The 25,484-nt window shown below is 33.4% G+C and overlaps 1 protein-coding gene and 1 pseudogene across 1 annotated transcript; both read left to right on the top strand.

Moving 5' to 3' along the window:
• The first annotated feature begins 2,574 nt into the window (after positions 1–2,574).
• LOC148600349 (C-type lectin domain family 4 member E-like) lies at positions 2,575–15,939 on the top strand. The gene is made up of 4 exons (XM_088558607.1): positions 2,575–2,900; positions 11,751–11,836; positions 14,147–14,237; positions 15,595–15,939. The coding sequence occupies exons 1-4, from the start codon at positions 2,597–2,599 to the stop codon at positions 15,819–15,821; spliced, it is 708 nt and encodes a 235-aa protein (XP_088414733.1). The 5' UTR covers positions 2,575–2,596; the 3' UTR covers positions 15,822–15,939.
• Positions 15,940–23,140: 7,201 nt separating this feature from the next.
• Positions 23,141–25,264, top strand: LOC148600350 (uncharacterized; annotated as a pseudogene).
• The last annotated feature ends 220 nt before the right edge of the window (positions 25,265–25,484 follow it).

The raw sequence follows: 25,484 nt of genomic DNA on the forward strand, positions 1-25,484 counted from the left end.
TAATCACATTTTTGTTGTAGCTTAGACCATAAAATTCATGACGATATAAAGAACCACTCTAATTGTAATAAGGGCACATGAAATATAGGGGAACGAAATGTGATTTATTTTCCCGCTAATCTCCAAACCTCGTGGTAATGCCTAAATGTTTTCAAGAACACCAGAATCCTTGAAATTAGCTTCTCAAATAATTCTTTGTAGTGTATATTTTATTTAACCTGTCTTTTTTAAACTTTCCCAACTTTCTAAAGTTTCTTCTAATACACCTCACTCTGAGTTATTGATGCAAGTGATATTATGGCAAGACATCCAAGTTTTGGGTGGAATTTAATGTCGGTCTATATAGTACTCTTTTTTTTCTTACTCAGGTCAAATTTCATTATTTATATTGAACCAAATAAGTAATACAGGTAAGGGGATTCTAGAAATGTGATACGGAATCGGAGATTCGATATATGTAAAACGGGTTAAGGGATTTCGTATATATGATACAAATCAACGGATTCAAGATATATGATACAGGTAAACAAAAAGTGATTTATTTTATTCGGGTAAAGCAATGATTTCTTGTTTTGTGATGCTGGTTAAAGGATTCCGAGATAAAGAATTCGAGATATATGGTACTGGTACGTGAATTAGATATATATGATACGGGTTAGAGGATTTGAGATATATGATACAGGTTAGGGGATAGATATATGATACGGTTAAGGGGATAAGGGTAACAACAAAATCAGTGAACACCGATCTATAAACAAGTTTAGTCCAAAATAAATCTAGCAAAATAGATTTTATATCATCCTGAAAGCTGGTACCGTAATAATACTGACTTGGTACAGGCATTTCAAACGACATAGTGGGTTGAATCTAGATTTTACAAAACGCTTAGTCCCCTCTTGAATATTCAAGTGGTGATTAAAAAGCATTTACATGCTTTGTGTCACAATCAGTAAATCAGCGTTACATCAGCATAAAAAACCATTTACCAAAACAAAACAATCATTACTTATTATTTTGAAAGAAACTGAGTATTTTTCAACCAAGCACTGATATCTAAAAACGAATTTGGTAAGAGGCCTTTTGAGACGCATTGCCTCATACCCATATTGCAGGAGTCTGTTACGCAGACGTTTATAGCGTGCATGGAAATCAGAGTAGTTAGTACTTGCTTTAGCGTCGCGAATCAATTGTGAAATATAAACACCATATGCAGGAGATGAAGGTAAATTGCTGAAAAGATGAGGAAAAATTATTATTAAAATCAAAGTCGTCTCTTTTATTATAAATCTAAATGCAGAGGTGACCACTGTTGTCAAATATCGAGATTTCCTTTACCTCGAGCTCTGGTGGAACTATTGAACGTACATGTAACCATTTAACAAAAGAAAGGTTGTTGATGGATAAAACATCATTTAATATATATTTATGTAAAGTTAAATGATTTAACATATTTTTATTCTTAACGAGATTCTGAAGTATGAATACAAAAACAATCAGCTACAATTGAAATATATGCTACTGATTAGGGGATTCGAAATATATATATGAGATATATGATACAGGTAAGGGGGTTCGAGATATCTGATACAGGTTAGGGGATATGTGATATATGATACGTGTTTTTCGTTATTAATCAACGGATTTGAGAGATCAGACACAGGTTAAGAGATTCGAGACTTATGATGCAGGTTAAATAATTTGAGATGTGTGATACAGTTAAAACTATAAGATTTGATTAAAGTGCGAGATTCATTTCGAAGTACAAAAATGTCATGTTTTTATTATATTGATAAGCAAACTATTGTTATCTCCATAAGCCGTACAATAAATATGTATTGATTATAAGATGTAAATTAATTGTCTATATATTGATCAGTTACATGTTTTTCAAGCACTGCAATATAGATAATGTCTGGGTGTAATCATTTGCACTTCTACTGCATTTAAATATTAGTGTTTATAAGAATCAGGTTGTGTATAAAAAATAGTGTTTAGTAACTCATGATCACAGCTTTGACATTGCTATATAAATATTTATACCATTAGTTTAAAGGAATAACGGAAGATTGTCACGATCGTTTTAGTAAAATGTGTAATACTTCTAATACTAAATACATAAACATTTTAAGGTCAGATACTCGAGTAAAAAGCTAAATTTTCAAACTTTCCAATGAAAAATGACCAAACATTACCAGTGATGCTCAAATAAACAAGTTATCATTTCAGATAGATAAGATTTCCATGAGTAAATTTATTTTGTCAGATCGGGGAGGAGCTGTTGACATACTTATTTCGGATTTTTACCATTATAACTAATTTTTATAAAGACTTGTAATTTAATTCTCCAAGATTATTATCATAACTTATTATGACACTTTTGTTCCAAAGCCAATTACCTGATGGCAAAAAACAACGGTAATATGCTTGATTGTTAAGTACTTTATGAATAAAAGATGTACCGAACGAATCATTAAATAGATTAGCATTTCAATTTTTTGTTATATTTCATGCTTAGTCAGAGAAAAAGAGTGCATAAATTTATATCTATACTCTATACTTCGTTTTAATCAGAAAGTTGAGATAAAACTTTATTAAAATGGAATCGCGAATATGTTACGTGTTGATGTTTTTTTCATCAACAAAATTTAGTTTATCTCAATTTGAAAAAAAAATTACTCAATATAGTTTACTGAGATTCTCTCAAATTGTGTCGGAAACACCGTTCTTAAGCGGGCTTGCTGTATCTTCAGAAATAGAATGTGCCTTTGCCTGTACGGGAATCGGAAGATGCTGTTCTGCATCGTTTGACTTTGTGACTCGTGAATGCGACCTTTTTAGCCATTGCACTCCAGTAACAATAAGTAACGTCGACAATAGTGTGTTACTAAACCATTCTGCAGGTAAGGAAAATTTAATGCCATGAAAATTCTGTTTACTTGGGGATCGTGTTGTGTAAAAACATTTTTTTGTTCTGGTTGGTTTGTTTGTCTTATTTTTTTCTTTTTTTTTCTTCTGTTTTGTTTGTTGTTGTTGTTGTTGTTTTTTTTTTGTTTTTTTTTGGAGGGTGGGGTGTTTTTGTTATTTGTAATGTTTATTCTTTGTTTTAGTTTTTGTTTTCGTTTTCGTTTTTGTTTCTTTTTTTTTTCATTTATTTATTTATTTATTTTTGTATTTTTGCTTTTTGTTATATTTGGCGCGGGGTAGTTTTTCACTTATCTTGTTTCAGAGTCAGTGCGTTTTTTTTTTTGTTTTTTTTTTTTTTTTGTTTTTTTTTTTTGTTTTTTTTTTTTGTTTTTTTTTTTTTGAGTGGCGTCGTCAATATCATTTATGGTTAGATATTTTTCTTTTGTCTATAACTTCTAACTTAGAATTGACTTTTAAAGCAGAACATTGCTTTGCATTTGAAAATAAGACTAAAGTTTTGAAAGTCGCTGATCGTTCAATATTCTATGCCATTGATTTTCATCTGCTTTAAACATCAAGGGCAAATTCAATGCTCTACTTAATTTCAAATCAATCATTGATTTCCCCATTTTCACCATAAACCCTGGCGTAGATATATGTTTGGACTTGGTTCAAATTTTTTTTAAAAAATCACAAATTTTAGTGAACTGAAATTTGGTCATTTTAGGTCGATGTAAGGAAGATGATTGATAATTCACGTTTTTTCACATTTCTGTTTCCTTTTTTTTTCCTTTTTTTTTCGAAAATGAACTATAATGTGTCGGTTTTTTAGCTCATCAGAGTTTGCGTTGTAATTTTTTTATATGTATCGACTCTAAATAAAGCTTTTGAACTTTGAACTTCGCTGTGCAACTCAACAATTCGTAAACGGGCTAAAAGTGGCAAACTTCGAGTGACCCGACATGCAACGAACTGAAGCGACAAATCGGGTGACGCCTTAACCGTGATAATCCTGTTTCCCAGTCAAGACAACCAGGCGTTTTTATATTACAGGAAGGCCGATGACAACCGATCATTTCATCTTTTACTGTACACTTCACGCTCTCATACGAGTAAAAATACACACGTAGAATACATATGAATTGTATTAAAGAGGTACATTTTGATCTCGTATGAAGCTAGAAATGACGGTTTTATGGCACATATCTGCAACATAAGGTGACGATGTAATATATATTTATGCATATCTTGTACCAAAGTACAGTACTGAAATTACAAGTGCAAGAAGTCGCTAACAATATTAGCGATTAAAGTAGCACTCGAGCTGAGAATCATTTAAAATGTGAAACATGGTTAGAGAGCTTACTTATTTTGATTTTTAATATTTTGTTCAAAATGATAAAGTAAACAAAAAATAACATGGGGGTTTTCATAGAATGCTTGTTCATAAGAGATTAAAATATATATAGAATGCACTGTAGAATTTAAAATTAAGAGTGATAACTCAGTACATGACACTGAAATACTGGAATTTCAAAGTGATTAACTCTTAAGAGCAGACAGATTGGAATGAATAACTTAATAACAAAAACAAAAATGTTTAACATTTTTAGGTGTATCACATGTTGCCGAATTTGCATGATTTTTACAAATTTGCTACTTAAAAAGAACTCTTTCGTGAATGACCGATTCGAAGTATTTTCTATTATCAAAAATAATTTCCATCGAGCATTTTAATTTGGTAGTGTGTAAAGCGAATGAATATATATTCTAGTGTTGGGCTTTAAAAGGTATAGTTATCTAGAAATCGTACGCTTTAATTATAATAAAGAAATATATTCCGTCATTATCTCACTGCTGTGTCTGTTCTTACTCTATAAATTTCCTGGAAAAAATTATCCTGTAAAAATTTCAATGTAACGGACAGGTGCATAAAGTAATGCGTTCTAATCAAATGTCCTTGTTTCGATTCGCTAATTGTCACTAGTGTATGAGCGTTAGGAGAACAAGATGAGTTCTCCTTTCAGCAATATAAAGTCTGCAAAGTTGGGTTGTATCTACATAGATATATCATATCAAAGGACCAAAAGAGAGCGATGCTATAAAATGTTAACAAATATAATACGAATTTAAACGATAAAATAAAACCTCTGTTTGTTGTTGATTCATATGCGATCTTTATTTGATTTAATTAATCCATCTGCGCCATGAAAACTGATTTATTCAATGGGTCATAGTTTTCCTTTCCTCGTTTGTCTACCCCGGACTTGACTTTTTATAAGCAACTCGGCTTGTGTTTCTAGAAAAGCAGGGGATGCTTACCCTACCGGTGCACCTGGTCCATGCTCCCAGTTTTTAGCGGAGTCCGAGTTGCTCATTTGCTTTTGTTACTTTGTATGTATGATTTTAGTTACTTTATGTTCTCTGTTGTGTATGTCGGTTTTCCATGTCTGGTCTTTGTCCCTGGATTACATTCTTTTGATAACCGCTATAATCTTGGTTCCCTTGATTACTCTTTCACTTATTTCATACCAGATTTTATAAATATCGGACATAGGTATCATACATTCATTAAATTCACTTTATATTTATTTTTATTCATAAGTGTAACAGACCACCTGACCAGATTTAGTTTTTCCTTCGGTCATTGTACTTTGGAGAAAAATTGTATAAGAAATTTGCATTTTGCAAAGTTATCATTCTAGATCTTAGTGGAAATTTATTAATTTATTGTACGTTTTTTTTATATAAAACAGATCTGTATGTAAACTTAAATGAGCAACTCGGCGCTTACTCTACCGGTGCACCTGGTCCATGCTCCCAGTTTTGAGTCCGAATTGCTTATCTACTTTGTACATTTTACATTTAAACGTATGATCAGCAAATCATTATTGAGCTCAAATATTCAATGCATTTAGAGTAAAGGTTGAAGTGAAAATAATGATAGAGAAAGGAGCTTCATATCCTGTTCTAGAATCGCTTTAACGTAATGATGAAGTCAAAAATTGATCAAAATAAATTCATTTAAAGTTATCTTGATTGGATTATGTTTAAAATCAACCCGAAGCTCTGAACTGTTACTTATAGTCATGTACTGACCAGTAGAACTAAAAACCAACCTAGTCTTAAAGAAGAAGATTATGTTACCGGCAAGTCATGAATATCGAAACTTATCTGTTAAATGTTCATGAAAATTAAATTAAAAAAACAATATTTTCCTTTTCTTTACTAATCAAACGAATTACATGATTAGGGAATTTGAATTTCTCGCGTGTATGGACGCCAACATGGTCGGTTTGTAAAGTGAAGGTAAATAGGTAGTTGATTACGATGTCCGAAGAAAGCGCCAATTTTGGACTTTTCACCAATAATTTCAATTTCAAATACACAGGAGAAGAGATTGAGGCAAAACAGATAAGCAAATGTAAGAAGATCGTTCGTGTTATCGGTCAAAAACTGTTTGAAAATTTCTCTTTTATCATTTGTGCAACCATAAGTTGACAAGATTAACATGTTTTGGTGATTAGAAGAACAAGATCATAGAAATATTTACGGAATATTTTTTGTTTACATATTAACAAGCAGTATTTGTATCAGTACCAAACCGACTTTGTGACGTCTGGAGCTAATTGTAAGCAATCGGTAAAAATCAATTAATTTGTATATGATCAACATTATCGATCCTTTAGATAGAAGAGTTTTGCAAGATTGCTATTCACATATATCTCAAAGATTTCGAATTTTGTATAGCTCTGTGCATTTTACAAAGACGCATTTTGCATTGAAGGTTATTTATTTATTTATTTATTTATTTATTTTTTGGTTACATGTGTGTGATTTTTATCAAAAGAGCCTACCTTAATGTAAAGGTGGTCTTTCCCTTTAAAGAGAATATACATTCATCACAAATCACATGTCAAAATGGGCAACTTTTTATCAGCACTATTAGAACCAAATACATTTGTACTAAGGAAGTTTAAGAATCAAAACAATAATTGTAAGATGTACTCAAAACCATAATTATTGAAATGGGAATGCCAATCCATCAAGAATAAGTTCTACCAAAAAGAAGCTATATTATGGTATTCCAAAATTATAACACAAAGAATGAACGAAAATGGCTCCCTGTGACTATGTTGACCGCTATAACTTTGCTTCCCTTGATTACTCTTTGACTATATCGTGCCGCATATCGGGAATGAAGTGTCGACTAGGTTGGACAGAGGACAGAATGATGTGTAGTAGTGATGTGGTATGCTTATCTGTTGGCTGTTTCTTGGGTGAGATAGCACGTCAAAAATCCGGCTCAACTTGTCAGACTGGTACAAAGTAGAGTTCGTTCAATCTAGCAGACATTTTCCCCTGTAATGCATGAGATGTCATTTTAATATGTAATATCAATGCTATGGAATGTTTCACCATAGTCAACCAGTCAATCTTAATTGTATAAAATTTAACTACACTATAAAAACAATGAAGTAAAAAAGTGTGAAAGTTTTATTTATAGTAGACATAAAATATGTACAATATGACATTAGTAACATGAACTCAGTAGATCTCTTAAAACCAACTATGGATATGGATATTTTAAAGCAAGAAAAAACAAGCACACGAATACACAAGACATACATAAAAGCACCATGAGTTTGGGTTTTCGAGCTGAGCAGTGTATGAGCTGTTATTAACATCATATATTAATCTAAGTGCACGTTGCTGTACTTTTTAAAATTTTGTTAGTATTGTGTACTGTGCCGTAGTAGGGGATAGTACCTAGATTAGACATTATAAATGAGTGCAATAAATTGTGAATTGTGTATTTTGTTTAAGTTTGTACCTATTCGTTACTACTTTTTTTACAGATATTTGATATGTGGTTGTTGGAATCTAGTTTTTAGAAAATTGTGATACCAAGCAGTTTTACCTCTCCCTCACATTTTATGTTGTTACCAACAAACATGAAAATAGTATTTTATCAGTAAGTTTAGGTTCAGTGGCAATTGAATTTTTTCTGGCATTGCTTGCCTTTTGTTGAATGTGATACACATTTTTTATGATGTACATCTTGAATTTAACTGTAACGCTTTTTTTTCTGTTGGACAGAATGGTATTCATAATATTTACAGCCGTTAATCTTAGTCCAATTTAAGCCAAATTGTTTTTTTTCTACAGGAGCATGGTCGTTGTCCGAGTTTCTCATTTACTTTTATTGCTTTGGATGTATTATTTTGGTTATTTTTTGTTTTTTGTTGTGTATATCTGTTTTTCCTGTCTGGTCGTTATCCCTGGATTATATTCGTTTGATTTTTACTAGAATCTTGATATCCTTGATAACTCTTTAAGTAAATTTTGATACCAAGCAGCTTCACCATTCAAAATATTTTCAGCGGATTAACTAAATCCCTAATGTTTTAGTTGTAACAGTATCAAATTATGTGGTAAGCTGTCTGAGGATTTAATTAGATCCATACATATGGGGGACAGATATCTCTCTTCTATACTCACAGCTGTCAAAGAGTATTTCCAGTCTTATCATAACACTTGTTACTCCCGTAGTATTAATTCAATGTGGATCCTAAAACATTCGAAAGATCTTCTGGAAACCCTCAATTCAGGTTATTATCAGAATATAATGGCATTACAACCTATGATTTTTCAACACTTCTATTCCCCATACTCAGTTAATATTCCGACTAAAAAATTGCATTGTTGTTTCTCCAAAAAAGACTGTACAATTAGAAACAAATGTATAGTTCTTGGTAGAGATTCCTCATATTTTATAAAAAGAATAATACCAAATCATCTTCCAAATGTACCAATAAAATGTTTACGAAATGCTGGCAAGTTTTGATCGACAACACATTTGTCCATTGTGGTGGACGCGTTTGTCAACAAACGGTCGACATTCAAATAGGAACAAATTGTGCTCCTCTACTTGCTGACCTATTCCTTTACTCTTATGAGGCTGACTTTATAGCTGATCTCATCCGAAAGAAAGAACATCGTTTAGCTAAATCATTTAATCTAACTTTCCGCTATATAGATGACGTATTATCGTTAAACAATCCTAGTTTCGGGGATTTGATACACCTTATCTACCCAAAAAAATTGAGCTAAAGGATACTACAGAGACTGTGAAGTCAGCCTCATATCTTTACCTTCCTTTAAAGATCGATGGTACAGGAAAACTATTGACTGAACTTTACGACAAACGTGATGACTATTCATTCAGAATTGTCAACTTCCCTTTCATCTGTAGCAATATTCATTCAGCACCTGCGTATGGAGTGTTCATATCACAAATCATACGTTATGCCAGAACTTGCCGTAACTACGAAGACTTTTTGTATCGCGCTAGACTTCTTACAATTAGGCTTCTGGAACAGGATTATGTTGCTACAAGACTGAAGTCATCGTTACCGAACAGGGTTATGTTGCTACAAGACCGAAGCAATCATTACGGAACAGGGTTGTGTTGCTACAAGACTGAAGTCATCATTACAGAAATTTTATGGTCGTTATCATGCATTTGTGGATCGTTACGGTGTATCCATCTTCACCATGAAAACTGATTTGTTCAACGTGTCATAGTTTTTCTTTCCTCTTTCGTCTACCCCCACTTGACTTTTTGTGAGCAACTCAGCGGGTGTTTCTAGACAATCAGAGGACGCTTACCCTACCGGTGTACCTGGTCCATGCTCTCAGTTTTTAGTGCAGTCCGATCGATTGATTGATTATTGGGGTTCTATATTCAGGCGATGAACATGAAAAGGATGATTAAATGAACCTGAAATGATGTTGATGAAATGAAAAATGGGATGGGACACAAGGACAGCAGGGTCGACAAATTTTCATTGCCACTAGCATTAGGGAGGGGTGGGTAGGGTCGGGCAATGTAGCCTCCTGTGGCGGAGCGCAAAGGTTCCTACTCCTGGAGAATACCGCAGTAGGGCTCTTTAACGTGCGAGAAACGTGACATCTTTCCCAACACAGTGCACATCTATGGTTTGCGGTTAGGTTTTCCGTATTATAGCCTGACAACCCTAGCAAGTAACACGCCATGGGTACCCTGAGGTGCTCATTTACTTTTGTTACTTTGTAGGTATTATTTTAGTTATTTTATGTTCTTTGTTGTTTCTCTTATTTCCATGTCTGATCTTTGTCCATGGAATATTCTTTTGATTACCGCTAGAATATTTGTTCACTTGATTACTCTTTATCTACCACCTTTCCACAGTCTTTAGGTATTTCAGTAAGGTTGATTGACAGCCATAGCCAGATTGAAAAACAGCAATACGTCTGTAATAAAAAGTTTTCAAAAATATCTTGAAAGTTGGATTTTAATGATTGTTTCAAATATGTTGCAAGGTATACGCAAACAGGCCTGCAGAATCGTTTATTAAGACTTTTTTGTAAATCGATAGAAAAACAAGTTCGGTAATTGGTTTGGCATACTGTAATATTTTGCCATCAATACTAGTTGCCTTCTTTACATTGATTTCAAATTTACGTTTAGTAGCAAAAGCTACAATAACTGGATGCAAATTTTGATTATCAGATATATTTCACGCAACTGAGTTAAAATTAACTTCAGTGTTTGTGCCACCAATAAGTTGTACAAAACTCACAGAAAGTGGTTAAGTGTTTCTGTTTTGTCATATCTTAGTTTGTTATTATCGTATTGTCTTTCTGTGGGCTGGTATCTTTTTCAGGTTTGTTAGAATTACATCTAGCATGTACCTTTCTTGACAGTATTTTCAAATACAAAAATTAAAAACATGCTTTTTTGTTGTCTAACATATTCATGTCACAAAGAAGCATATAAATGTCGTATATTTTAGTGATCACATGATCACATTCAAATCATCATGGAATTTATTGTCAGTCAATTTTTGTTTGTTTGTATGCACCAATTAGATAGGCATTGTGTATTACCAACTGTTACCACTATGTCTCTGAATTCTGCTTTCTTTTACATACTATCACAAGCAAGGTCTGACCATGTGTAGGTTGTGAGGCTTGTCCCATGCTGATATCCGTCAGCTCTGTAAAGTGAATAAATATCAACATTAAACATGGCATTTGAAAAAGATTCATCTATTTTGATTTCCGAGAGGAATAGAATATCTACAACATTCTTTTGCAGTAAATCGACCACATGTTCGTACTTATGCCTATAACTATTTATGTTATGGTATGCACAACTAATGTGTTGGGGCACATTTTTTCAGATTAACCAATTTATCGAATATATTTGATCAAATGTTTATAACAGAGTTGTTACCCGTTGGTAAAGAGAGATTATGGTGTTGTACCGGTGCGTTTCATTCCTCGTTTTGATCGACAAACGTATCGAAAAAGAAGCTTGTTAAAGTACATGTTCTACAACACTAGTTTTTGATAGAGTTTGATGGTGTATGGTATTCAGGTGAATTAATGTGTATACATTTGATATGGCACCAACGGTTGCAATTACAATCATCACATACTATACAGTATCAACAAGGGTATCTGAGAGGTCCAGGATTTACAGATACATCTCCACTAAAAAGAATTAAAAGACGTCAAATTGCTTGGTGCTACTGGATTTCTTTTCTTATTTTTATTCGCAAGATGACCTCTTTTGTTTCATGGCCGCCATTGTTATTTTTCATTCGAGGTCTAACTTATTGAAGAGCAAAGTTATTCAAATTTATTAGCTCACTTTCTTCGGCAATGTAGTTTCCACATTTACTGCTATCATTGTACTGCAAGAAACATAATTAGAGATAAGTAATTTATTACTAAGTTTCATACAGTGCATTATTTTAGCAGAGACTAGTAGTAACATATCATGATATAACTAGTAGGTATAGCTTGTGAATCTGGATGGAAGAAGTTCAACGACCATTGCTATCAGTTCCAATGTCAACAGAAGCATTGGGGAAAAGCTAAGGTACGTCGTTAACAGGTTGATTAAAAAAATAACCTATTAATATTATCAAAAGTACGTATGGAAGTCATCTGTCTACTAAAAAAATGTAGGTATTGATGATATATTGAAATCACCTTGCCTGTCTGCCCGTCCTGTACTTATTTTTCGTAGATATTGATAGGTCAAATTTTGTTGAAATGCACTGTGCGATAATGGCGGGAAACATTTTCCTGCAATTTTGTTCTTATATAAGCAGTCAACGAATATCTACGTCATAAATGCTTCAGGGTAAGTTTAAATAGCTTTTTAGTTGTTTTCTAGATGTATTGAATAAATATGGGGCAAACAAGATCAAATTGAGAATTATGATGTGCCACTTATTGCCTGTATGTACAATATTCATTAATCACAATAGTCAGTTATATCAAATGTATTTTATTTCGTAAATATGGCTAAAAACATCATCAAGAACTTCTTTTCAAAAAAATATTGTTGTAAACCACCAATGCATGTATTGATTCATTTTTATAAATAACATTTCACCATGGCAGTAGAATATTTGAATGATAGTTTAACTAAAGACCATCAAAATTACAAAAATTACAAGTGATCAAAGAAGGAATGTACAGACATTCCAACCTGTCAAAAAAATGTTAAATACCACTCCAGATAAAAAAAATCAATTAAATGGCGATGCAAGGTTGGACAGCCAACACACTTTTTTTATTTTTGACACTTTATTTAAAATGCAATATCAAACAGAAAATAATATGTAGCATTTCCCATGGCCCTTGTTCTTATGAGATAAAAAATTACAGAATGTATTGTAGATTTCAAAGTTAAGGAATTTAACTCTGATTATGTCACTATAATAGATTACAAATTAAAATTACCTACGTGATACTAATAACAGACAAATTGGACTTAATAACAAAATAAAACATATACGGATACATTAAAGCAAGAAGAAACTATACTCGGCGTCACATAAATAATATACTGTAAAAATTTGAATAAAAATATTTTCTACGACTTTATTGACACCTACCGTCGTTTAAATTGTCTTAAATGACTTGCTCATTCGTTTAGCCAAATGGCTTCTCCCTAAATATTGAATAGTTAAATTCCGGTCAGGTTTTAATTCTCGGTGCCAATATTTACATTGTAAAAAGTCGGCCATGTTTACAGTTGCTAGGAGATGTTGTTTACGTTTAAATGGTTTGTCCAAAAACCGAAGAACCCAGAATGCATTTCGGCGTTATTTCTCGGATTTATTTCACACGAACAACGTACAATACCGAGAAGTTGATCAAGCAGACGATTGTCACCGGAGTTCGACGGAAACTTACGAACTTCGTCTGTAAACAAATCGTCCCGTAGAAACCAACATGGCGGATATGAGTAAGGGATTTTCCCGTAAGGATTTGTTACGCATGATTTAAGCTATTAAGCGACTCGTTGGTTCTAAGACGTCATGCATATATGCGAACTATCTTCATATTAAATAAAAGAGAGACGACTCTTGCGGTAAGTTCTGACGGTTTAAAAAGTAGATCTTCAATTCGAAAATGTGTTGTATGTGACGTCGAATATAAGGGTAATAAAAATACCAAAACATCAGAACAGAGAAAACCTAAGGGACATAAATGTACCGACACATCAAAGCATAGAAGGGACATAATTATACCGACACATCAGAGCAGAAAAAGGACGTAAACATACCGACACTTTAAAGTAGAGAAGGGATATAAATATACCGACACATCAGAGCAGAAAAAATGACATAAACATACCGCCACATCAGAGCAGAAAAAGGACATAAACATACCGACACATCAGAGCAGAAAAAGGACATAAATGTACCGACACATCAGAGTAGAAAAAGGACATAAATATACTGACACATCAAAGCAGAAAAAGGACATAACTATACCGACACTTCAAAGCAGAGAAGGGACATAAATATACCGACACATCAAAGCAGAAAAAGGACATAAATACCAAGTACCTGACTACAACGAGAAAACAGGGAATGGAGATGATCCATATTGGAGATAAAATACAATTACAGTAGATTACAATTGAAGATAATAAAAAAAACAAAATCAATTTAGGAAATTATTACATGCAACCATTATTATATATAATATTGAGTGTTCGGTTGATATATTTTAGTTTGATATATAACCAGTTTTTAAGATGCTAGTTGTCATTATTGTGGTTAGACAGTGGTCACAAATATTAAAACATCGCAATATTTTCAAAGTTTACTACAATAAATTTTCTGCAATTTACTCACTTCAAGAAAGACAAAAAACTTTTTTATCGTAGGCAGATTGTGAAGAACTTGGAGCACATCATGTTGCTATTGAAACAATAGAAGAAATGGATTGGATATGGCAAGAATACCCCTGCACGGATGGTAAGTACTAACAGACCAATATTCTTTCATATCTATCGGATTAAGAAGGCGCTAGTTGTTAGTGGATGTCTGTACTGTCTTATCCCTACTGTAGCTGTTTTAAATCATTCAGAAGTTCAACAAAAAGCTTAAATCAGGGATTTAAATCGTACACTTGCATATTTGGACATGACAAATCGAAGCAAACTTTAAGCAACGAGGAACACACTATGCATTTATAATTTAAATGATATAAAAGCATAACGTTTTAATTCAATTTTGGAGCAATATTCAAATTATAACAATTGGATTAAATCAGGTAGAGTTATTAATTGATGAATATGCTCAAAAGCACCATCACTTACCTTTTAAGTGTACACAGACATAATCCTAAATTTATATAAAAACTCATAAATCGATGCGAGACGCAATTTGCAAGATTCGAAACTCTTCTCTGCTCTTAAATCTGTTTTAGCGTACTAGACTGGCATGTCTTGATCGTTTGTCATAGTGCAAATACTTTTTCATGTAAAGTTATCATTTCAACAAAACGGATAAATTTTTAGACATGAAACTTTCACTGACAGGATGATACTTCCTCGTAGGCTTAATCTAGGGTTTCAACTTGGTACATGATGCATAGTAGATGGTGGTAAATCATCAATATTTTGAGTTGAGCTGTAGATAACTAAGCAGACTTTTTGTATCGAGCTAGGCTTCTTCTGGAACAGGATTATGTTGCTACAAAATTAAAGTCATCACTTCAAAAGTTTTATGGTCGTCATTATGGATCGTCATCGGCACTATGAAAACATATTTGTTCGCTTACCCTACCGGTGCACCTGGTCCATGCTCCCAGTTTTTAGTGGAGTCCGAGTTGCTCATTTACTTTTGTTACTTTGTTTGTATGATTTTAGTTACTTTATGTTCTTTGTTGTGTATGTCTGTTTTCCATGTCTGGTCTTTGTCCCTGGATTACATTCTTTTGATTACCGCTATAACCTTGGTTCCCTTGATTACTCTTTCAACGTGTCTTAGTTTTCCTTTCTTCTTTCTTCTACCCCGGCCTTGACTTTTTATTAGCAACTTGGCAGGTATTTCTAGAAAAGCAGAAGACGCTTACCCTGGTCCCTGATTCCAGGTTCTAGTTGAGTCCAAGTTGCTCAATTGAGTTTGTTACTTTGTATATATTAGTTTAGTTATTTTATGTTTTTGTTGTGTTTGTCTGAAGTATATCACCGATCTTCGAATTCTTACCTACAAAGTAAGACCAGTGCTTACGTCGCTGAAATGTTTTCAGACCCTGATAAACATCCTACCCTTGTATCAGAATATATCAGTAAAAATTATGCCAATTTTATCTATCATTTTTTTTCAGACATCACGCTTTGGACAGATTTGTATGATCAAAGCAAAAGAGGAAACTGGGTTCACAGTCAAACCGGACACACCGCAAGTTATCTTCCTTGGTATCCCCTAGAACCAAATGACATTGACGGCGTGAGAGAAAATTGTGGTTGTCTTAGGCGGAAAGAACTCCATGATAATTTTTGTTTTATGTATGAGAGGCCGTCTTTGTGTGAAAAAATCAAAAATGAAAGATGATAAAATGTTTATTCTATAGGCCTTGTGTCAATTCAAGTTTGTAATGTTAAGACATTCAAAACCAAATACCAGTTTGTAATTTGTTTGCAATTTTTGTGTAATTCAATATATCATGCATAGTTATCGAAACTTGCAGTTTTTTTATCTCTTTTACCAAACTTATTAGTAGAATTAATTGAAATGATTAAAATCCTTTCTCTATAACCAACACTTCTTATACATGCTTATGATTTGAAGCCAAAGACCTTTTCCCGTGAATCCACAGGGTCACCTTGCGAGCTTACAATCTTTGGCTATTGAAATAAGACATTTAAATAAAGCAAGTGAAAGTAGACATTGTGCTAACCCATTTTGCTCTTAATAGATAAGAGAAATTATTACCATCACAAAAACTTTAATAAATAATCTTAATTTATTTACTAATGAAACAAGAAATCGGTATGAATTTTCCTATGGTAGAAGTATTTTGTTATAATATTGTCAACATGAGGCTTTACCTGTTTCTATGGTCATGCACAGTGAGAGGATTACATTCGAGTATTTGAAGTGTCAAAATAATTATTCGTAACAGACATGGCATAAAATACCCTTGAATGATTTTAGCTGTCTGTATCTGACTGCTTTCTTTGAAACACAAAGATTTATTGTCAGATTTCCAATCCTACACGAATTCAACATCTAAGAATTATGGAACAAAGTTCAGTGTGAAATAAGGCCTTATAAGAAGAAAGAAATGTCAAGTCTCACAGAAGATCAACTTTCTGAAGACATAGCTATATTAATGCTTGGCTTTGTACAAGAGAGTTTACCAGGTCGAGAGATCTACTGTATAGGGTGTTGTATACATGTACTCGTATACGTATACACCCTGAATGATGTACCTATCAAGTTAATAAAATACCTGTGGACGTCAAGTTTGCATGTTTATCATTATCTTTACAAGTTTGTCCGGATATATAAATAAACTCCTTTCACCGTACAATAAAATGTTTACATTTCGGTAAAATTCGCCTAAAATTTAAATATTTCAAAGTATCAGCAAAGGGAACTAAAAATATGAAATATTTTGATGCCCAAATTCTCATGCAAATTAACAAATAAAACAAATCGCAAAAAGAGATGTTTGCCAAAATATATTTATTTTTTTTATCCATGATTATCTAATACAATGTACTACATTTTAGCATGCCTGATATGACTTTGGTTTCATAAGCTACATTACAGTCTGTCTATCCGATACAGATTAACAAATGCAAACCTTGTATAACACCTTCGCGTGCAATTTACCGCATCAGGTGTGATACAGACCCATTAAAAATCATTCCGGGGTCACCGGACCAAATTCTGAATTTTGTAATTTTGTCCTCTTTTCCCTTATATGGGTGGCTGAAAAAATCAAAGTTTTCTACCGGACAGGTCCGACGGTCCTGTATATTTCAATGGGTCTGGTGATAAAGATATACTATATCATGCCCTTTTATCCATTTGTCAAAATTGCAACGTCATCATAGAGGAATGCAACATCTGATAAAAAATTACTTCATGAATATTTCTCTTGAAATTTATTATATTTAAAAAGTCTAGCATATTAAATTTTATTGACCAAAAACATTGACGTACTACATTATGAACTCTTCAATTTTCCGAAAAAGTTTTTCTTCAATAACAAGATGTTCCATTCATTGATTATTGTCACAATTATTTATTATAATCTTTAATAACTAGTAAAAAAATATTGAGCTACAAAAAACATTACTTGGCTAAAAAGGAAAATAAACCAGTTATTTGATTTAGGATCTCCCTTCTTTTAAAATGGTATGTGCCATATCTGAAGAACTATGTTTTCATGTAAATGGTGGAAATAAGACATTTCACAAAGACTATAACCAAATGGAAGAGTAATCAAGGGAACCAAACACATTAAAGAACATAAAATAAGTAAAATAATACATACAGAGTAACAAAAGTAAATGAGAAACTCGGACTCTAAAATTTTTAGAATCTTTACCCTGGTGTTCATTCGCCAAAAGAAGTCTATCTAAAGAAAACAAAGCTGCGTGCAGTCTGTAGATAACATATCAGCAATACAAAGTAAGCCAAAACCAAAGAAATGGAAGAATGAAAAGTCGTATGATTTTCTTGAAAAAATAACACTCTCAAACACTGAAAAAATAAATACAAGAAAAGACCAGATACAAGATATCACAAGAAAAAAAATGATGACATTGGATTCAAAATTGGAGAAACTCTGGTCGTAGCTACAAAAGACACATTTGGAATGCAAACTAACTACCGATTGTATCTTTGGATGTACATAAACACTGCTGCTACCATTAAGAGTGTGACTATAAGACCAATTTAAGCAGACATGATGGACCAGAATCAACGGATTACCAAAGACAATTATCGCCTACTCAAAGATTCACTATACTATCGATGGTAAAATTCAGAACAATTAATCATAACCTCCCAGGATTCAAAATTTCCTTTTAATTTATTTGTTTAAAAAGAGATATTTGTTCTGCAATTACCTTACCAATGAATTGTTTATATGTTTTAAAAATTATATTATCTTTCTGTATACTTATGGGATACATGGGGGATTTTTTTAGAATAAAATGATATAAAAAAAAATGGAAGCATGGACCAGGTACACCGGTAGGATAAGCGTTCTATGCTTTTCTAGAAACATCCACTGAGTTACTCATAAAAAGTCAAGTCCGGTGTAGAGGAAAGAGGTTAGGCAAACTATGACACGTTGAACAAATCAGTTTTCATGGTGCAGATGGATACATAGTAACGATCCAATAGTTCATGATGACGACCATAAAACTTCTGTAGTGATGACTTCAATCTTGGAGCAACATAACCCTGTTCCAGAAGCCTGATTGTAGAAGTCTAGCGGGTTACAAAAAGTCTGCATAGTTCCTATAGTAATATGAACACTCCATACGCAGGTGCTGAAGGGATGGTGCCACTGATGAAAGGAACGTTGACAATTCGGGATGAAAAGTCATCACCTTTGTCGTAAAGTTTCGTCAATAGTTTTCCTTTACCATCGATTTCTAAGTGTAGTTCAAGATATAAGGCTGACTTCACAGTGTCTGTAGTATCCTTTATCTCAATATCTTTGGAGTAGATGTGATGTATCAAATCCCCAATATTAGGATTGTTTAAAGATAATACGTCATCTATATAGCAAAAAGTGAGATTAAAGGATCAAGCTAAACGATATTCTTTCTCTCGGATCAGATCAGCTATAAAGTCAGCCTCATGAGAGTGACGGGATAGGTCATCAAGTAGAGGAGCGCAATTTGTTCCTATTGGAATGTCGACTTTTTGTTGAAAAACGCGTCCACCACACTGGACAAATATGTTGTCGATTAAAAATTTCAGCATTTTGTAAACATCTTCTGTATATTTGGAAGATGATTTGAAATTATTTCTTACAAAGTATGAGGAATCTCTACCAAGAACTATATATTTGTATCAAGTGGTGCCATCTTTTTTTTGAAAAACAACGATGTATAATGTTTTTAAGTCGGGATTTTAACTGAGGATGGGGAATAGAAGTTTACAGTGTTAAAAAATCACAGGTTTTAATGCTATTATATTCTGATAATATTCTTGAACTAATTGTCTCCAAAAGATTTTTCGAATTTTTCAGGATTCACATTGAATTAATACCACTACGGGAGTACTAAGTGTTGCGGTAGGACTGCAGACCCTCTTTGACAGCAGTGAGTATAGAAGTTAGGAAAGAGTGTTGGTGAACAATAGTAAATGAACCGATTGATTACGTTGTCTTGTGAACTGAGTCTATTTTTGCTCCTACGTGGTCTCAGAGGTGTGACATTCTTTCGTATTTTCCCAGTGGTCTCAGTATGTTGATAGACAACGACAAAATATTAATTTTTTTACTTAATTTATTTGTTGCTTAACTCTTCAATTATGAATATAGATCCATGTGCATTTATTAAAGAATTAAATATACCAGTTTTTACCAGACAGAGAGGCCTAAAATTAGGACAAAAAACATGTTTTCACGCTTATTTAGTCTATTTGCTTTATTTTATACTTTTTATTTTTATTAATACAAAAATCACGAAATTGCCAACATTTGCATGTATTATGTGTATGCAGGTGTCATCGGTTCTTGATAACAATGGTTCTTTTTACCTATTTGTTGAACTACTAATTATAAAGTTACAATTTTAAAGTCATTATATGAACTGATCTATGTTTTTATTTTCCCAGAAGATTGGCGAGATTGGATACTTACATTGTGAGAAAAACGCATTTTAGTGTGGTGAATTGATGACTTTATTGGTTCTACGTCCTCAGTTCTCGATAGGGATATGACTTTCTGTACGGAGGGCATTTAGAGACATAATTGGATAGTGAAAATAAAGAAAATAAAGAATTCAATATATTTTATCGATATTTCATATTTTCAGCGTACACATGTTACTTTGAGTGAATGTTATAATTGATAAACTTTGATTTGGCTAAAACATTTTAGTCTAGTCTTATGATTTTTTAATTTGCTGTGATATGGTGTTCCTAGCATATCACACAATATGCGCACCATACAATTTTGTTACTTACATGGTCATGCCTATATCCCAAATGCGCATGACCGCCGAATATATGACCTACTACTTTCAGTAAAAGCTTGTTTACATTCAAAATGTGTTGCGAGAGGTTGGCGCTGAAAGTATCTCCCTCTCGTTATTTAGATTACTTATTTCTCTATTTTTTGCAGTGTTGTAGCAAAAGAACTAAATGTTTACAAAATATAACAAAATAAGGTATGGTGTACATATCATATACAACATGAAAATGTCAGCCCATGGCCACCCTGTGGTCTTCAATAAACGACGAGTAAACCCTCATACAATGTGGAGTCCGGTATTTCTCATTTATTTTTGTTGATTCGTACGTATTATTATTATTTTTTTTTGGTTGGTTGGAACATGTATACGTTATATGAAATATTTATATTTACATAAAATTGGTATTGTCTCATTTACATAAGTTTTATAACTTTTATCTAAATCATCTTCACTTACATTTCCCTATTTTTACAATATTTTTGTTGTGTTGATTTAAATGATATCTGATTTATTATTCAAATTCAAAATTGTGCATATTACGTGAAATATAGACACAAAATAATGCTAATACAAGAACAACGTACATCAACATATTTCATTTTTTTAATTATTTTGAATGTTGAATAAAACATTTCGTATTTTGCCATTAAAGAAATCTACTGTAAATGACAATTTCCTTTTTCAAAGTTTTTAAAGTATTAGCTATCCTGTATTTCAGTTATTCGCTGTTACCGTAGCTATGTTTCACCAAATCAGTTCTTTTTGTCAATTGTTAATCTTGCCTTTATATGACAGTAACAACTTGTATCTGCTTATTTCGTTGTCTCAAATGCATACTGGATCCATGTCATTTTCAGAAACTAATTTACAAAAATCATCATATTGAGAGTTAACGTAGTTATAAAATAAAGGCAAATTATTATATTTTTAATTATCTATTGTGTTATGCAAGTATTTGCCTTCTTTCTTTTTTTCTTTTGTTTTTATTTACTATGTATAGTACAATGTTGGTTTAACTATATGATAATTATTTTTTACCTTGCTGTGTACCAAACACACAGATAACATCAGTTCTAACCTCTCAGGGAACCGTCAGAAGAGCCGACTCTAGGACAGTTCTAACCTCTCAGGGGAACCGTCAGAAGATCCGACTCTAGAACAGTTCTAACCTCTCGGGGGGAACCGTCAGAAATCCGACTCTAGAACAGTTCTAACCTCTCGGGGGAACCGTCAGAAGAGCCGACTCTAGAACAGTTCTAACCTCTCGGGGGAACCGTCAGAAATCCGACTCTAGAACAGTTCTAACCTCTCGGGGGAACCGTCAGAAGATCCGGCTCTAGAACAGTTCTAACCTCTCGGGGGAAACGTCAGAAGAGCTGGTTCTAGGACAGTTCTAAAAGTGTCATAGAACAGTTCTAGAACCAGATCTTCTGACAGTTCTAGCAGAGCAGACTCAACGAAAATAGTTGTAATACAAATGTAGTGTTCTTTCGGCAGTTCTAGGACAGTTTTGTTAGACTTGATCTCATCTGTAGAAGAGTTGGCAATAAGTTACACAGCAGAAAGTGCATCATATATTTTTTATACGTTTTCATACTTATATGTTTTCAATAAGATTTAATATACAAAAATAATATTGTTTTCATATGATTTTCGACAAAATATTATTTTATACAAGTTTTTACCATATTGGTCCTATGTTTTCATACAAAAACATATGTTGCAATTTTTTCTGCATATATTAAATACATTTCTGGAAAATATTTGTTCACACTTATTGTTAGCAAGAATCTATGCATGATAAAATTTATCAAAAAGGTAAAACTTGGACATTTTTTTATATTAAGTCCTAAGAATTCCTTTTTCTTTCCACACTCTTCTTTAAAAAGAACGTTGTATTTTCAAATAATTAAAACAATCATTGTTGATAAAGTTATTAATTATTTGATCCAACTACACGTAACGTCACTTCAAAAGTTCTATGGTTCTCGCTATAATATGTCTTACTGATATAAATATCATTTCCAAATATTTTGTGAACCTTTTCTTTTCCAGACATTTCGAACCAAAAACAACTCCCTTGTTGGGAGTATGTTAGTTGAGAAGTTGTGGAAGTATTGTAGGTGCAGACCACTGTTTGTGTCATATATAGTATTTTTGTGGCAAACGTCTAGTTCATTCTTTGTTTGTCGACATATTTTTACGAGTTGTTCTAAACTTTCGACAATTCTCTTCAATTTTACCATGTGAAAACTTTGATTAAAATAGATATCTATCTTTAATTTTCAAAATATTGTGAGCCTTGATGGAAGTTGTTTTATGACCACTGCTACCAGTTCCGGTGTCAGTTAAAAAATTGGAGGATTACAAAGGTACGGCTAAAAAATTGACTTTGTTTAGCGACCTGATCCTGATATAGGCTCCCACAACAAATATTTTTTTAAAAAATCAAGCAGGATGTTCAAAAGTTTCTTCATGGCAAAAACAGTCAAGGCCGTATTTCGCCCGCAGCATCTGGTCATTAGTTAAGTTTACTTGTTTCGGAATTTAAAAACTAATTAATTGGAGTAACTGTTTTGTATTTTGGCAAATGTTTATGTTTACTTGTCGAACGAAGATTAGATATATGTGAAATTTAAAGAAACTTTTCTTTTATTGAACTCAGATTGTTTATGGATGCCTCTTTCATTTGTGCAACTCATTATGTATGAACAGTGGGTTGGTCTTACTGGACGAATCGGAACGGCAGGTTCAACATCAAGCCCCTATATAATGGGCGACGTTGGCCATTTCGAGCGTCTGGTACCAACTACACTGACGTATTGTTATTTTAGCTGCCTAGATATAACAGGTACCAGTCCATATTGTGACGGCGTGAGCTTTCCCCTACAGTCTCACGGAAACAATACAAAACACTCTGCCAACCAAGCAAAAAAAAACCGTCATAATATCTGGTGAAGAATCATCGTTTCCTGGTAGTTCATGGAAAACTGGGAGAACAGTCAACAGACATCACGTTACTTTGTATGTATGATTTTAGTTACTTTATGTTCTTTGTTGTGTATGTCTGTTTTCCATGTCTGGTCTTTGTCCCTGGATTACATTCTTTTGATTACCGCTATAACCTTGGTTCCCTTGATTACTCATTCATATTTCTGAGATAGGACAGTTTACCTTAATTATAAACCTTATACGAAATGAAGAAGGTTTCTGATCTCTTTAACGGAAACAACTATTTCCTACGCTCTAAAAACACGAAAGACTGTAAAAAGTGGCAACTCTTTATTTGACGATACTAACGATTCCATACTACCAAACCTGTCACGGTTTTTACCAAAATTCGACTCACCTAAGACGTCGAGATCTAGACTAGCCGCACATTTCGTGACACCATTCAGCGTTAATATCAACTCTAAGACATCCAGAAAAGTCAATTTTAAGGTTGAGAACACCAGTTCAAACTTTCATCAGGTGATAGATTTTCGACTCAACCAGAATCACGTGCTGAAAGTCCACAACAGAAATTCACTTCAACACCTTACGATAAACCAGAACCTCAAATTAAATCGGAACATACCTATTTTCCATCGAACTCACCGATACTGTCTAAACAAACGATTTCAAATTCCGTTCCAGATAAGACTGAGAAGATTGCTGAAAAAGAAAATCCTGTGAGTGAAAATTTAGAACGAACATTCAATTTGAACAATTCATTGTGTGGTTATAAGGTAAATAGCTTTTCATCTTACTCATCTAAACTTTCATCTTCATTCCCAAGTCCTTTTCCTATGTCCGCAGGCCTTAAGTTAGATAAATTCGATGGGAACGACCAGGGTGATGCAGCACTGACTTGGTTCCCACAATTTGAACTCAGGTGTGACTTCCATGATTCGGGAGAACAAAAGCGGGTGGAGTCCTTTCCTTTCCAACTTGAGGGACACGCCAAAATCTGGTATAATACACTTCCCGAAGAGACAAAATTGGACTAGGATCAGTTGATTCTTGCTTTCAAAAATAGGTTTAAGAAAGTTACAGACACATCTGATTTATCTACATTAAATTGTAGGCAAGGGAAAAACGAGAGCATTAATGACTATTTAAGTAGGCTTTCTAAGGCAGCTTCCAAAGATAAACTTCCTGATAATATTTTATTGTCAATTGCTCTAAACGGATTATTACCTTCAATAAAGGGTCTGGTCATTACAAAAGAGCCGAAAAACATGAAGGATTTAGACATGCCGCGCAATTAGTGGACAAGCCTTACCCACTGATTCTGGTGATACTAAACATTCAATTGATAACCTCTTGGTCGAAATAAAATCTTTAAAAGATGAATTGAAAACGGTTAACGTCATCCAAACTGATGACAACGAGGAACTCACAATAAATAATGTAAATGCACTAATACCACGTCGTCCAGTCATGTCCCGCTTCCAATAGCGACGACTTTTATCAATCTCGCCGATATACATATAACACTCACTTTTATATGAATCCGCCACATCAGCCCCATCCACCACCCCATCTTTCCCAAAATTGGACAAATTATAGACCTCCCTATCGTCAAAACCAGCCAAGATTTATTCGCCATAATTTCCAACCGTCGTTCAGGCAGAACTTCCAAACAACCACCCGACGACCATTTCAACCACAGACTCGACGCCAACCTTTCCCCCAAACAAACGGTAATAAACACAATGTAGAGGCTGCAATGGATTTTGTAGATCTCGAAATCAAAGTCCCGCTAGAAATGTTTATTGTCATGAATGTGAGAAATTAGGCCATTTTTCTAAAGCTTGCCAGACTGCATTGAGAGGACCGAGATAGGAATTCGCGCATGTCCGGGACATCTCGGATAAGCCACAAGGATTTTCGAAAAATAAGCTAAACAAATCATGTAATGTGGCAATCAAACTGATGACAAAATCGTAAATATGTTTAGTAACTGTTTCATTCGCTGACAATGAAGAATCGACTCTAATTGACACAGGAGCTGCAATTAACGCGATTAATTTTAATTTCTACAAGAATTCTAAGTTGTGCAAAA

Source organism: Perna viridis, chromosome 13, assembly GCF_037379345.1.
Source record: "Perna viridis isolate PV_CMFRI_1.1 ecotype Kerala chromosome 13, ASM3737934v1, whole genome shotgun sequence".
Lineage (NCBI taxonomy): Eukaryota > Metazoa > Mollusca > Bivalvia > Mytilida > Mytilidae > Perna > Perna viridis.

Bases quoted from the DNA above. Each gene is read 5' to 3' on its own strand.
- LOC148600349 (XM_088558607.1), top strand. From the start codon at position 2,597: ATGGAATCGCGAATATGTTACGTGTTGATGTTTTTTTCATCAACAAAA. The intron at 2,901-11,750 runs GTAAGGAAAATT...TATAACTAGTAG, and splicing joins GTTACTAAACCATTCTGCAG to GTATAGCTTGTGAATCTGGA. The intron at 14,238-15,594 runs GTAAGTACTAAC...ATTTTTTTTCAG, and splicing joins AGAATACCCCTGCACGGATG to ACATCACGCTTTGGACAGAT.